Source organism: Vulpes vulpes, chromosome 4 (genome assembly GCF_048418805.1).
Source record: "Vulpes vulpes isolate BD-2025 chromosome 4, VulVul3, whole genome shotgun sequence".
Taxonomy (NCBI): domain Eukaryota; kingdom Metazoa; phylum Chordata; class Mammalia; order Carnivora; family Canidae; genus Vulpes; species Vulpes vulpes.
Genome location: NC_132783.1, coordinates 117,800,533 through 117,813,385, shown reverse-complemented (window position 1 = coordinate 117,813,385; position 12,853 = coordinate 117,800,533). Strand labels below are relative to the sequence as shown.

Below are 12,853 nucleotides of genomic sequence, written 5' to 3'. Positions count from 1 at the left end.
TATTTTATACCACATATATCTTTTTTAATTAAAGCAAGTGCCTTGATGCCATTCCATATAAATCAGGCTTAACCCTTTTTGGGATGAGGATGAGTTGATGGGTTGCAGCTTGTTGCAGGAGAGGGGGGAGTTGGTTAATAGCAGGTCTTTTTCTTCTGGAAGGATATGTTCGTGTTGTTTATTATGTAAGATCCAACATGTGTTGAGATCTAGAGGTGTCATTTTAATTTCTGCTAATAAATTGTTACGCTAATAAAATATTACTCTGTGTCTAAATTATTTAAGTGCAACTAAGAAACACATTCAGGTCACCAGTAAGCTTTGAAATGCCATCTCTTTATATTTGCAGAGTGATTCAGTTATTTATTTTTCCCAACTATAACAAGAGGATCTGTCCTTCTAGAAAGACATAATGCACAAAGACACATTTCTTTCCTTTTTGCTTTGTGGTTCTGAGTAAATACATTAACCCTTTGGGGACTCATCAGTGAAGAGGAGAGGAGCATTAGATTGAGGACCTTTCCAGTTCTCATGTTGCATGACTACTATCTATACCATGTTGGAATCAGAAAACCCCAAACTGTCATGATTTACTACTCCTAACTCTGAATTTTGATAAGTGAATTTTGAGCCACTTTTCCCCCATGAATAGGTTGAGGCTACCTATCTGATATACAGAATGAAGGAGTTGGACTGAATGGTCTTCTAAGGGCCTTTCCAATTTTACCATCCTATATACTCCCCCAGGGCCTTTCCAATTTTACCATCCTATATACTCCCCCTGTGTGCACACGGCACCTGGGATCCAGAGCTTTGTGATGTGCCTCACAGTCTCTGGCATCTCTCCAGCTACCTTGGAAGGCTCTGCCTCCCCAACTGTCCTTTCAGTGCTTGTGTCTTTGGCCTCTTTTCTCCTCAGCATCATTGCTTAAGTTTTGAATTTTCAGATCTGATTGAGACTGATGAAAGTATGGCTCTTCTTAGAGAAATGCCACATGTGCATGTATATACACACGATTATAAAAAAGGCTGGTTCATGGACCCCCGTGTCATGAATACTTTGCATAAAAGCTCTCTCTAGATGACTACATCCACATCTATGGCTTCAATTGCTTTATTATCGGTGTGCTGATGGCAGCCAAACATTTCTAGTCTTTCTAGAACACCAGTCAGTGTATCTGTCTATATATAATCTTCAGAGCTGTCCAATAACAGGTGGATGCCCAGAGGCACCTCACATGCAACACATCCTCAAACTCATCTTCTCTTTCTCCGTTAACCTGTCTTGATCATGGCATGACCCAGCAACTCAAGCCAGAAACCTAGAAAATTTTAGAATATTCCTCTTCAACTCCATCACCAAGTCCATCTACCTGGTAAGAGTCTGAAATCTAACATCTCTTTCTTGCCCTCAATGTTCATTTATCTTCAGGACAATTCCACAGCCTTACTAGTTAATCTATTTCTCTATAACCCAGCCTCCACACTATCAATTATTTTCTTAAAGAAAAAAAAAAGAAAAGACCTTTGTTACTTCTAAGTGGTTCTCCAGTGTTTTCAGAGTAAGTTCAGAATCAATACTATAGCCAACAAGACCTTAAAAACTCTGGCCTTGCTTACATCTTTAACCTTTTGTCCTGTCACACATCCCTTTGCTCAACCTTGGATGATCCCAAATGGGCCATTTAAAAATATCCCAGGCCTTTATATATATATATCCTGTTCCTTCTGCCAGGGGTAGCCTTCCAGCCCTGTATGTGTAACTTTTTACTCCTCTTCCAAATACTTCTTACTAAATGTCCCTTTGCTCTTGCAATATTTCCTATTGAATTCCTCTTCTCATGCAAAGTCTCGTTTGGACTTCATCTCTCCATATTCTCTAAAATGGCATTTACCACTCTATTATTTTTTCCTTTCTATCTCACCTACTAACTGGACTCGCTGAAGATGGGCCCCTGTATTTCATCCTTAAAACCTCTATGGCCGGCAGTGGGTATAAGGTCCAAGCATGGATATTTTTGGTGGATAGTTAGTCCTCTAACATTGGTTCATCTGCAGAGCATGTCTACCTGTCCAGGGTCAATTACATGGCCTGTGGTTATCAATAGGTTGGAAAAATTCCCCGGTGGAGGGATAGGTGTGTAATGGGGTAGATTAGATAGTCCAAGCTACGATTATTTCTTAGTTGCCTGAGCAAGCCTCACATCCTATCTTTTCTATCTTTCCTTGTTTTCCTTTTCAATCTCTACCATGTCAGAGAAATTACACGCGGCTGCTTCTAAGGGTTCTGGAGTGGGCTAAGTGGTCTCCATTATATAGTCTCTCTCTGCCCTCTGGTGGCCAGAATATGCTACCACATTCCACTTCAAAGAACTATGGCTTCTGGTAGCCTGAACAATTCTTTAATTGGTATGCAACTTTGGATTCATTATCTGAGCCCATTCATCCTTTTGCATTACAATTTTCTGGAAAGACTGAATGACAAGGAGTAAAATGGTGGTTGGCATGTAATAGGCAACAATTCTCAGCTTTCTTCTTTTTAAATGAAAGAGCCCATCTTAAGAACAGGGCAAAGAAAACTTGAGTTTTATCTAATAATCAGGCTTGCTGGTTCTGGAACACTAAACCCCAAAATCTGTTAGTGAAAGGAAAGTCTGGTAAGGGAGGGCCCTGCCTTTAGATAGTACTTGTAAAGTTCCAAATAAGGATGGATAGTAATGACATAACATTTGTAGAATACTGCTCGTTGCCAGATATACTTTCTTTTCCTCATAATAGCTCAATTGAGGTAGATGCCTAGTTCCAGAATGTTGGCCTACCGAGTGAATTGGTCAACTGGGGCGAAATAAATCCTCAAGTGGGGAAGGAGGGACCAGAGTCAGGGAGAAGCTATACAGGCCTGATGAAACAGCTGATTCAGAAGGGATAATAGCAACCTCTTTTAGTTTAAAAAACAAAATATCAAACAAAACCATAATGTACCAACAGAATCAAAGTAAAACGTTTGGCCAATGTAAACCAGACTACAGAAGCTCTCTCTTTTGGCTATAATTTCCACCTACAAGGGTTTAATTCATTATGATATATTAAATGAATCAAGAACGTGGTTGTTTTTTTTTTTTTTTTAGCAAGTTTAAGCACATATTTACTGAGTACTACTATGTGCAAGGCACTTAAAGCTTTCGCCCCCAAAGTCTTATGTGTGTAAATCCTGCAATGACTTTATGTGGAAGGAAATAGGCTTAACTTTATATATTGGAACTATTCACTATCAAAAAACAGATGATAATCTGGACTGGAATACTATTTGAGGCAATAATATCCATGGAAAATTTTTGCAAATTCTTTCAAATAGAGGACAGCCTTACCCTATCTTCAAGTCATTTTCTAATAGAATCAGTGCTTCATGCAGTTTTATAAAAAGGTGGCATTGACGCATTATATGTATATATCAATTTATACACAAATGTTTATTGAAGTGCCTGTGATGGGCCCAGCACAGTGCTAGGCACCATTAAGGTTATAACCAAAGGTCCCTGCTTCCATGGAGCTTACAGTCTAGTCCAAGAGCCACGAAACATTGATAAAAAAATATTTTTTTCATTGATAAAAATTGGTAGAGACTGTAAGTGCCAAGGAGTTGAGAAAAGGGTAAAACAGGTACTGAATCTTCAAAAAAGGCTACGAAAGAGAACTCCAGTTCTTGAAGGGGTTTTTGTGGAGGACCTACGTTGGTAGAGAGCAGGGGGAGGCATTCAAGTGAAATCATGCCAGCACACGTGGGTACAGAGTGAAAGAAAACCGCCTATCAGGGGCAGTGCCCACACTGAATTGTACTGAGCAAGCAAGCTGGAAATGTAGGTTGTAGCCAACTCTAGAGGGTGCTAAAACTCAACTGAATAATTAGTCTTGTATTTATTTATTTTAGGCATTTGAGAATTACTACAGACACTCAGGCAGGGGAAATGGCAGAATGTCAATAGATCTAACATTATGTGCCAAACAGAAGAAAGGTGAAGAAAGGAATTTGAAATTGTGTCAGTAATCCTGACACAAAACGATGACACAGCAACGTAGTGAAGTTGCTGTCAATAAGTGGAACCACAGGACTTAGCCAGAAGACACTACTTTCTTTTCTGAAAAAATATTTAAATATTTAAAATATGTGTAGTACTTATAATTAAAATTATACTTGTTAAAAGGAAAAATATACAAAATAAGGTTTCAAAAATCCATTTAAATATGCTTTTTGTGATTGTTGTTTTGTTCAACATGGAAGCCGTACTTTTTTTTTTTTTTTTAGATTTTATTTATTCATGAGAGACAGAGAGGCAGAGACAGAAGCAGGCTCCATGCAGGGAGCCCGACGTGGGACTCGATCCTGGGTCTCCGGGATCACGACCTGGGCCAAAGGCGGCGCTAAACCGCTGAGCCACCCGGGCTGCCCCATACATTCTATGATATATCTGCCTTATATATGTTTTGATTAAATGATTACAGAAAGAAAAATAACTGAATTGCAATGGGTTCCTGAAGTAACCAGAAAATTAACCTGTATGGAAGGAAAAACTACTACAACACTGACAGGTATTTGTATGTATCTTCTAAAAATGAAAGAGACACTTATCTTCCATATTAGGAACAGATACTAGGGTTATAAAGGATATTAAGAATGACTTCTTTATAGGAGAAAAACTTTAATATAAATCTGATTATAAATTTATGTAGTTCTAAATAACTTAAAATCAACTCTGCTCTTGCAGACGTCTATGCAGAACAAACATAAAGGAATTAAAGGTGAAGTGATTTTAACAAAGGCAAACAGTGTGCCTTCATCTTAATCACAAAATCTGGGCTGGATTATCCACAGGTGTGGAGAGCAGCGTGAATAATCCAAACAGGGACCAATCCAAATCCTGTCACACGTGTTCTCTCTCCCACAAACTTCCCTCTCACCTTGTCTGGAAAGTCAGAGAGGTACACAAAGCTGTATGTTCTCTCCCAGGATTCTGATATACAAGGCACCCCACATTGTGTCATACCTTCTCCTTAATTCTCAAATTCTCCTGTGCCCCAGCTCCCTCTGGGTAACAAGCCTCAAGCATTACGAGATGTGTTAATATGCTCGGTGGCTCCCGTCAATGCTTTGGGCACAGACAGATGTACCTCTACTCACTACTTGGTTAGCTGGTGGGACCTTCAAGAGAAAAGCTAAGAAGATTCTAGAGTTACCAAATCAGTAGAAAGGAGTTAGTGGATCCGGAATAAGAACAGCTAATGCTCCCCTCTTTTTCTTTTGCTAGTGAGTGTGAGTATTCAGTTGGTTTGCTGAAGGGAGAAGTACTAGAATCCAGCTAGACCAGTGGTTCTCAAAGTAGGGATCCTGGACCACATTAGCATCAGCATGACCTGGGAACTGGTTAGAAATGCAAATTTTGGGGCCCCATCTAAGACCCACTGAATCAGAAGACTGGAGGTAGAGCCCAGCAATCTGGGTTTTAGCAAACCTTCCAAGTGAGCTAACATTTGGAAACGACTGAGCTCCAGACCCACAGTGTGCTTGATTTTCCTGTGGTCAGCACAGTAATTCCCAAACTTTTCTGCACATTGGAATCACCTGGGGAGTTTTACAAACTACTAAGGCTTGTGACCCAGCACCATAGATTGTGATTTCATTGGTCTGGGATAAGGCCTGTGCTTTGGAAATTTTTTAAAGATCCTCAAGAGATCCTTAGGTGCAGACAACTTTGGGAACCACTTGATTAATCAAAAGATAACACACATTAGTCAAATTTCATTTCCAGATTCCACTCAAGGAAGTTTCCTGATTATTTCAGAGGACTGGAATGTTGTCATTATAATATTGCTTACATTTTAAGTTCAATAGCCTATCTTAAAAAAAAAAAACTTTATTCTCGTAAACTACATTTTCAAAATGAATAGAGGTAGGAAATGCCTATGTTATTTTGTTTCAAGGAAATCTGCAATTTTGGAGTCAACAAGAGTTTGTGTCATTTTTCTCATTAAGTATTCATCAATACCATTCAGCTGTCCAAAAATGGCATCAGGAACCCCTATGCAAGTGGAAAGGAACTGTCTAAGTTTCTGTACACTTGAGATGGCCTCTGTGATGGTGATTTTTGGCTGCTGTGCTAAAGATGCCTCCTCTTCCTCTTCACTTCCGGCTTCATCTGTATTTTCACCAACCTCCATGCCTGGGATGACCTCTGTGTCTATCAGCTCTTGCGAGATGATGAGGTCATCATCTGCAGTGATAAAGTCCTGGACATTGATTTCATTGGGGACACAAGTGGCAATAGCCACGGAGTGCCACAACTTCTCAATGGCTACCTCTGGTTCACTGACTGCTGCTTCTGTGTCAGAATCCATCAGTTCCATAGGGATGATGCCTGCCTTCTGCCAGCATCTCACCACCGTGGACTGCTTGACTGACCACCATGCTGCAGCAATCATGTCAATGGCCTGCCTAATGTCCACCTCTTCGTGATCTTCACTGCTGCGGAGCTTGAGGAGGATCTGTTTCAGGAGGTGGCTTCGGTACAGCACTTTCGTGGTGTGAATTATGCCGAGATTCAGTGGCTGCAGGACGGCAGTACAGTTAGAGGGCAGGTAGCCCACCTGAATCCTTTCCAAGCGGGGCAGCATGTTGTGAGCAGAGCAGTTGTCGATGAGCAGGAGGATGCGGCGCTCTGCCTGCTTCATCCTGGCATCCACTTGCATCAGCCACTCATTGAACAGATCCTGCGTCATCCATGCCCACTGGTTGGCTCGATAATCACATGGGAGGGAATGGACGTTCCTGAGACAGTGTGGGTTGGCTGACCTACCAACAATCAATGGTCTCATTTTTTCAGTCCCGGAAGCATTGCAACAAAAGAGTGCTGTCAACCGCTGCTTTGCTTTCTTGCCTCCTCTACAATGGTCCCCTTTAGCAGCAAGCGTGTGCTGGGGAAGCAACTGGAAAAACACTCCTGTCTCGTCAGCATTAAAGATATCATCTGGGCTGTAGTCTGCAATCAGTTTTATAATTTCCCCTGCATGCCACTCATTAACCTTATCTATTCCTAGACCATTCATTAATCTGTCACTATCCTCTCTACAGACTGCTTTCAAAGCAATTCCGTGGCGGTCCCTAAATCTGTTCAGCCAGCCCACACTTGCTTGGAAATTGTCATAGCCAAGCATGTTGGCCAAGTTTAGTGCTTTTTTCCGAATGACAGAACCAGTCACAAGAATGTTTTTGGCATGGATTTCCTGAAACCAAGCAAAAACAGCCTTATCAATGTCGTCATAGAGAGCGTTCCTCATCCTTTTCCGCTGGGGTCCTACAGATGCTTCCCGTACCTTCTCTTCAAATTTGGCCCTATCCTTTAAGAACGTAGACAAAGTAGAAGGAGTGATACCGAATTCTTTTGCCACATCACCTTTCCTCTTTCCTGAGTCTACAGCTTCCACAACTTTCATTTTCTCCTCCAGGGAGAACTGCCGACGTTTCTTGTTCCCCTTGTTTGCCATATTCACAGAATGAGTTCTGGGTTACAACTACCAGGGCTGAGTGTGTTCCTCCTCTTGGCTTGTTTTGCCGCAAGTGTAGAAAACTGAGGAGACAAAATGTGGCGTACGTGTCAGGAACCAAAGATAATGAATTCCCCCTAAAAGATGTCAATTTTTCAAAATCCTACTAGGAAATGATAAGGCCAAAGCCAAGAGAAAATAGAATTTATACAACTGAGTTTTTGTAAGGATTATTTATATAGGCTCAAGGAGTGTTTGAAATAGAAGAGATCTTACAGAGGATCTAGTTCACTTAAACTTTTGGAGCTTCTATAAAAATAACGTCAGTTCTGTTGTGGGAATAGATTGAAATGATATATGGTAAAAGAGGTTTACAAACAGCAGTGCACTGTATAAATTCAAGGTGTTATTACCTGGGTCATTTTATAACAGAAACTGAGGCTCAGAGAAGGGACTTACTCAAGTTCATACAGCTCAGATTTCATGACTCAATTAGTGCCATTTCTGCAATTCCATAATCCTCCTGGATATTCCGCCCAAATCAGATCTTCAAAGCTCTATCACTATTTGGCTTGGATGGATTTTCAGTGAGGGAATGTTTCTGGTAGCCACACATTCATTTAGTGAATATTTATAGGTGCCAAGTGGTAAGGATACAGTGATGAACAACACAGTCAAGGTCCCTGCCCGTATGAAACATACAATATGTTGGAGTAAGATAAACAAAAGAAGAACAGATAAATAAGATAATTATAGAGTGTTATATGACCATGAAGGAAGTAAACATAATCAGGCAGTAGCAGTTTTGGTAACTGCCTGTGAAGACATTTTATCATGAGAGTCCTCAAAGGACAAGAGAAGCTGCTGTGACTGCCCCTTTGCAAGGGCTGACTCCTACCACCACCTCCACACAAGTATCTATCCATTCTTGGCATCCTCTGTGTGCAAAGCACTGTGCTCGATGCCAGCCAACCAAAGACGGAAGGAGCATACTGCTCACCATTGAGAAGCCTATCCGGGAAGCAGGGAAGATGAACACTGGAGTGCATGAAAACTATAAGAGGTTACAGAGTCCCTTAGAATACGGAAATGAGGATGATCAACTGGGTGGGACACGGATGAGTAGTGTGCTTCAAAGAAGAAATGATATTGATGTCGGACCTTAAAGTATAAACAAGTGGGAGTTCATGTGATAGAAGGAAATATGTGTAAAGGCAACAAAGTAGTATAGAAAACAAGATGGCATGGTCCGGGAAAAAAGTCTTTGGAGAAGAAAACAAGAGCCAGATCATAGAAATTCTAGCTTGATCCTGGGACAATAGAGGCCATAGAGGTCTGTTTATTTAAACGATGCCATCAGATTTGCACTTTAGAAGAGTCCTTTGGTTGCAAAATGGAGAACCTAATGGGTAAAATCCATTTTCCTACGAGGTGGCCCTAGATAAAGGCAAGCTAGGTTAGTAGGCCACAGACAGTTGGGATACAGTACTTTGAATGCAAAGGGAAGCTACTGAAGGATTTTAAGGAAGAAGAAAGACAACTACTAGGTAAAGAATGGAATTGAGAGAAATAGCAGGGGACTAGTTAGGAGGCTGCTGCAGGAGTCCAGATGTGCGATAATGGTGGCTTGGACTACAGTAATCGTGGATATGGGAAGAAGCAGTGGGTTTGGGACTATGGTTTTGCAGATCTTGCTAATGGACTAGATGTCAACTGCAAGAGGAGTTCAGGATAACTCCCAGATTTCTGGCCAGAGCACTGAGCCATCAATGGATGGTTGTGCCATTTTTACAGAGATTGGGAACCAACTGAAGGGATGGAAACCAGTTATTGAAGATCTACTTCGTAATCAGAATTTGCTACTTTACATGCTTTAATACAGCTGACACAATGGCAGGACTTGGATTTTCAAATCCAGGGAGACTCTGCACAAAGCCAGTGTTCTGAACATAGAGTACTACACACCTTGTTCTGGGAACTACCAATATGGAGAGGTGACCTGAGAAGAGAATGACGTAAGAGCCAGGCCAGCGTCTGGTAGGTCAAGCGAAGTTCGAATTTTATTCTAAGTGAATGAAAAGACACTGGAAGGTTTTGAGCAGGGACTGACTGAATCAGTTACGGCGCAAAAAAAGATGCAAAAAGATCAATCGTCCTGTTGCGTGGAGAATGGACTGCAGAGCGCCAAGGGGGGAGGTGGGAAGAAACTGCATCGATCCAGGAGGGGGGATAGTGGTGACTAGGGGACTGGGGACAGTGGTCCAAGGAGGAAAGTATGCAGATTGGAAATACGCTTGCAAGATAGTGGGGGTGGGGTGGGGTCGTGCAAGGACTTGTCCAAACGTAGAACAGTCTGTGACGCTGGCGGGAAAAACGTACGGCATCCTTGTCTGCTTGCACAGCCTCTCCACTTGGTCATGCGGCGCAGTTTCAATCACTCGGGGAGCTCCCTACCTAAGTGTGTGTGTGGGACGGTGGGGCGGACGGCTCCATGCGGCACTAAGCTGCGAGAACCGCATCCTGAACGCGCAGGGGCAGGCTGGGCGGGGCCGGGCCGGGCCGGGGCCGGGCCTCCAACACCGTGCGGACAGGGCGCTGCTGGGGCTCCCCGGGGCCCGACGCGGCCCTGAGAGGCGAGGCGGGGCCTCGACCTCCCGCGCTCGGCACAGCCCCGCCCCGGTTACCTGAGCGCCCCACGGCAACGCCCGGGGCTAAGCGGCCTGCGCGTCCCACCGCGGGCGGCCGCAGCTTCCTCCTCCTCCCGGAACCTCTAGCCGGAAACAGTCCGTCCGCCTCATCAGCCCCCTTCGGGCGTCTGGGCAGCGCCCGGGGGCCCGTCCCTCCACGGGGCTGCACTGCCGCGCATGCGCCAGGGGACGCACGCAGTCACGCGCGGCCGGCCGCTTCCGGTGCGCCGCGAGGGCCGCCGGGAAGGGTCTCCCTGGCGATCCGAGGTGTGCTGCCGCCGCTGCTGCCGCCGCCGCCGAACCGGTGCTGCGGGGACGCCCGTGGTCCTGCCGTCTCCCTCGGGCTCCCCGGGGCTTGACCCCCGGGGCCCTCGGCAGGCGTCGGCGAGGAGCCTGCGGGGCGATCCCGTGCTCCCACACGCGCCCTCCGCGACCCCACATCGCGACTCCGACGAGGGGGAGCGAGAGGAGCTGTCGCGACTCCGCGCCGTGTGTCGCCGGGCGGGGCCGCGGGGCCGGGGCTCCTCCAGCCCCCGGGATGCGCGCGCGAGCCCTCGCCTCCACTTCCTTGTTGCCGCTGTCACGACCGGAGCCGCCTCTCGCCGGCAGCGGGGAGCGCGAGCGCGCCGGCCAGCCCCCTCGTCCAGCCCCCGGGCCGGGCGCCTCCGGGAATGTGAGCCGCGCGGCTCGCACGCTCCTCCGGGTAAGGCCCGCCCTCGAGCGCCGCGCTGCACGGTGCCGCCGACCTGCTGGGCGACCTCGGGCGGCTGCCGCGGCGCTCCGAGCCCGGGGCCGTCGCCCCTGCCACAGACGGGAGCGGTCCGCCCTGGTCGGCTGCTCCCGCGTTCGGTACGTGCGGGACATCCGGGACCCGGAGAGCGAAAGGAGCTAGCCCCGAGGCGAGCCGCGGGCCCCGGCCGGCCGCACTGTCAAAGGCCACCTCCTGAGGTTTGGAGGAGCATCTGCTGGAACAGCGGAAGTGTCTCAGATTTCATGGACTGCCCTTAATCCTGTTTTACAGATGAGAAAACCGAGGCTTAGAGCAAATAGGTTGCTCAAGGTCATAGAGCTCTGTGTGGGTGTTCTAGAAACGTGCAACTTAAATCCTCATCTTTTGCCTTTCAAAGCCCTTGGTTTCAACCTTTGTATTATTCCGGCTTCTTGGGCATCGCCGTACTGAGGCCTAGGGTTTGAAAAATAATCTCATAACCAGGCTGAAAATGGGGGTAGTCAAACAAGCAGAAATCCAGAGTCGTCCCTTCCTGCCCCCCACCCCAAGGCGGTTGTAATGACCATGTTTCCTAAATTATTTTGCTCTGGGTGGTAAAACCGATATGTCATCCTTCACAGATGCGCTCTCGCAGTTAACTGCTTCCCTGCAAGACTGTTAAGGGCAGAGAAAAAGCACAGATCCCGCATGGCCTTGATTTGAACTCTAGCCCTTCCCCTGTGAAGGCACTGGCCTATGGCTTACCCAACCAAGTTGTGGACTATGTTCTCTTCTTGGGTTGCACCCTGGCGGAATGCAGGATTTATTTGTCTTAAATGGGAAGGAAAATCATTAAGAGATGACGCAGAACAAGAAAGAACCTTAGGAATAACGTGTTTTTAGCTGGGAGAGATCTTTAAAACTGTAGGTCACGTTATTGTTTGTCTGCATTTGCTAGGGGAGAGTTTTTGGCTTTCCCAACATTCTCAGAGTTATTCTTGCCTCCCCCAGATTTAGGAGCTACTGATTTCAGCCTTTTGGTCTCACATGAGGAACAATTGAAATTCAGGGTGGGATGTAGACATGTCTGAGATCACATGGTTAGAGTTGAGCCTTGGAGCCAGGTCTCCTGAGTTATCAAGCAGTGCTCTTTTTCTCATTTTACCTTACCAGATACCTCATTTGTAGAGTGAGGTTTAAATGAGGTGTGAGTGGGTTTGTAATACACAGCTCTATCCTGTTTATTGCCGCAACTCCGTCTTTCCAGAATCCTAAGTTCTCTTCTGACAGATCTTAAGAGCAACTGCAGTGTATCATTTCTGTCTCATAAAATTGAAGTGGTTTCTGGAAACCTTTCTCCCTTCAATGATTGAGTCTTTTGGGTAAAACCCCAACTAAGAATGTGGCCACAAATAGACTAACTGTTCTTGAACTAGCCATTCAGGGTTTTTTTGTGTGTGTGCCTTCCTTTTCCCAGGAAAAGCTGTTATTAGATTTTCTGTTTCTGAAGCCAGAGAACTAATGCTGGTCTGTCAGATTACTGTTTAGACCTAAGCTGTCCAGTACCATTATCACTAGTCATATGTGGCTAATTTAAATTAATTACGATTAAAACAATTCGGTTCCTCAATCACACTAACCACATTTCAGGTGTTTAATAGCTGTATTGGAGAACACAGATACAGAACATTTCCATCATCACAGAAAGTTTATTGAACAGTGCTGGTTTAGAGGGTTGCCAGTGGAAATAGGCAGCAGTGTAGTATAACAAAAGAAGGCTTAGAGAGTTGGCTTTTTGAATTAAAAAAAAAAAAAAATCTTGTCTTTCAAGTCCCTGTTTGGGTGTGGTGGCCTTAGGCGGGTCATTAAGCACCTCAGCCATAAGTTATTAATCTTTACTGGTGAACCCTTTCTTTTGTGT

At 45.0% G+C, this 12,853-nt stretch overlaps 2 protein-coding genes across 3 annotated transcripts in view; one reads left to right on the top strand and one right to left on the bottom strand.

Moving 5' to 3' along the window:
* Window positions 1-4,285: 4,285 nt before the first annotated feature.
* Window positions 4,286-10,414, bottom strand: TIGD6 (tigger transposable element derived 6). The gene is made up of 2 exons (XM_026008774.2): window positions 10,221-10,414; window positions 4,286-7,619 (listed from the first exon to the last, which is right to left on the bottom strand). Exon 2 carries the CDS (start codon window positions 7,534-7,536, stop codon window positions 5,962-5,964), a length of 1,575 nt encoding a protein of 524 aa, XP_025864559.1. The 5' UTR covers window positions 7,537-7,619; window positions 10,221-10,414; the 3' UTR covers window positions 4,286-5,961.
* Window positions 10,413-12,853, top strand: part of HMGXB3 (HMG-box containing 3) — a 47,225-nt gene continuing 44,784 nt past the window's right edge. The window contains exon 1 of one of the 2 annotated variants that reach the window (XM_026008736.2): window positions 10,413-10,926. The gene's annotated coding sequence lies outside the window, so the exon portion shown is untranslated. The remainder of the gene's footprint in view (window positions 10,927-12,853) is intronic. The other variant, XM_026008745.2, reaches the window with a different exon arrangement.

Excerpts from the sequence above, each read along its gene's own strand:
- TIGD6 (XM_026008774.2), bottom strand. The coding sequence starts at position 7,536 with ATGGCAAACAAGGGGAACAAGAAACGTCGGCAGTTCTCCCTGGAGGAG.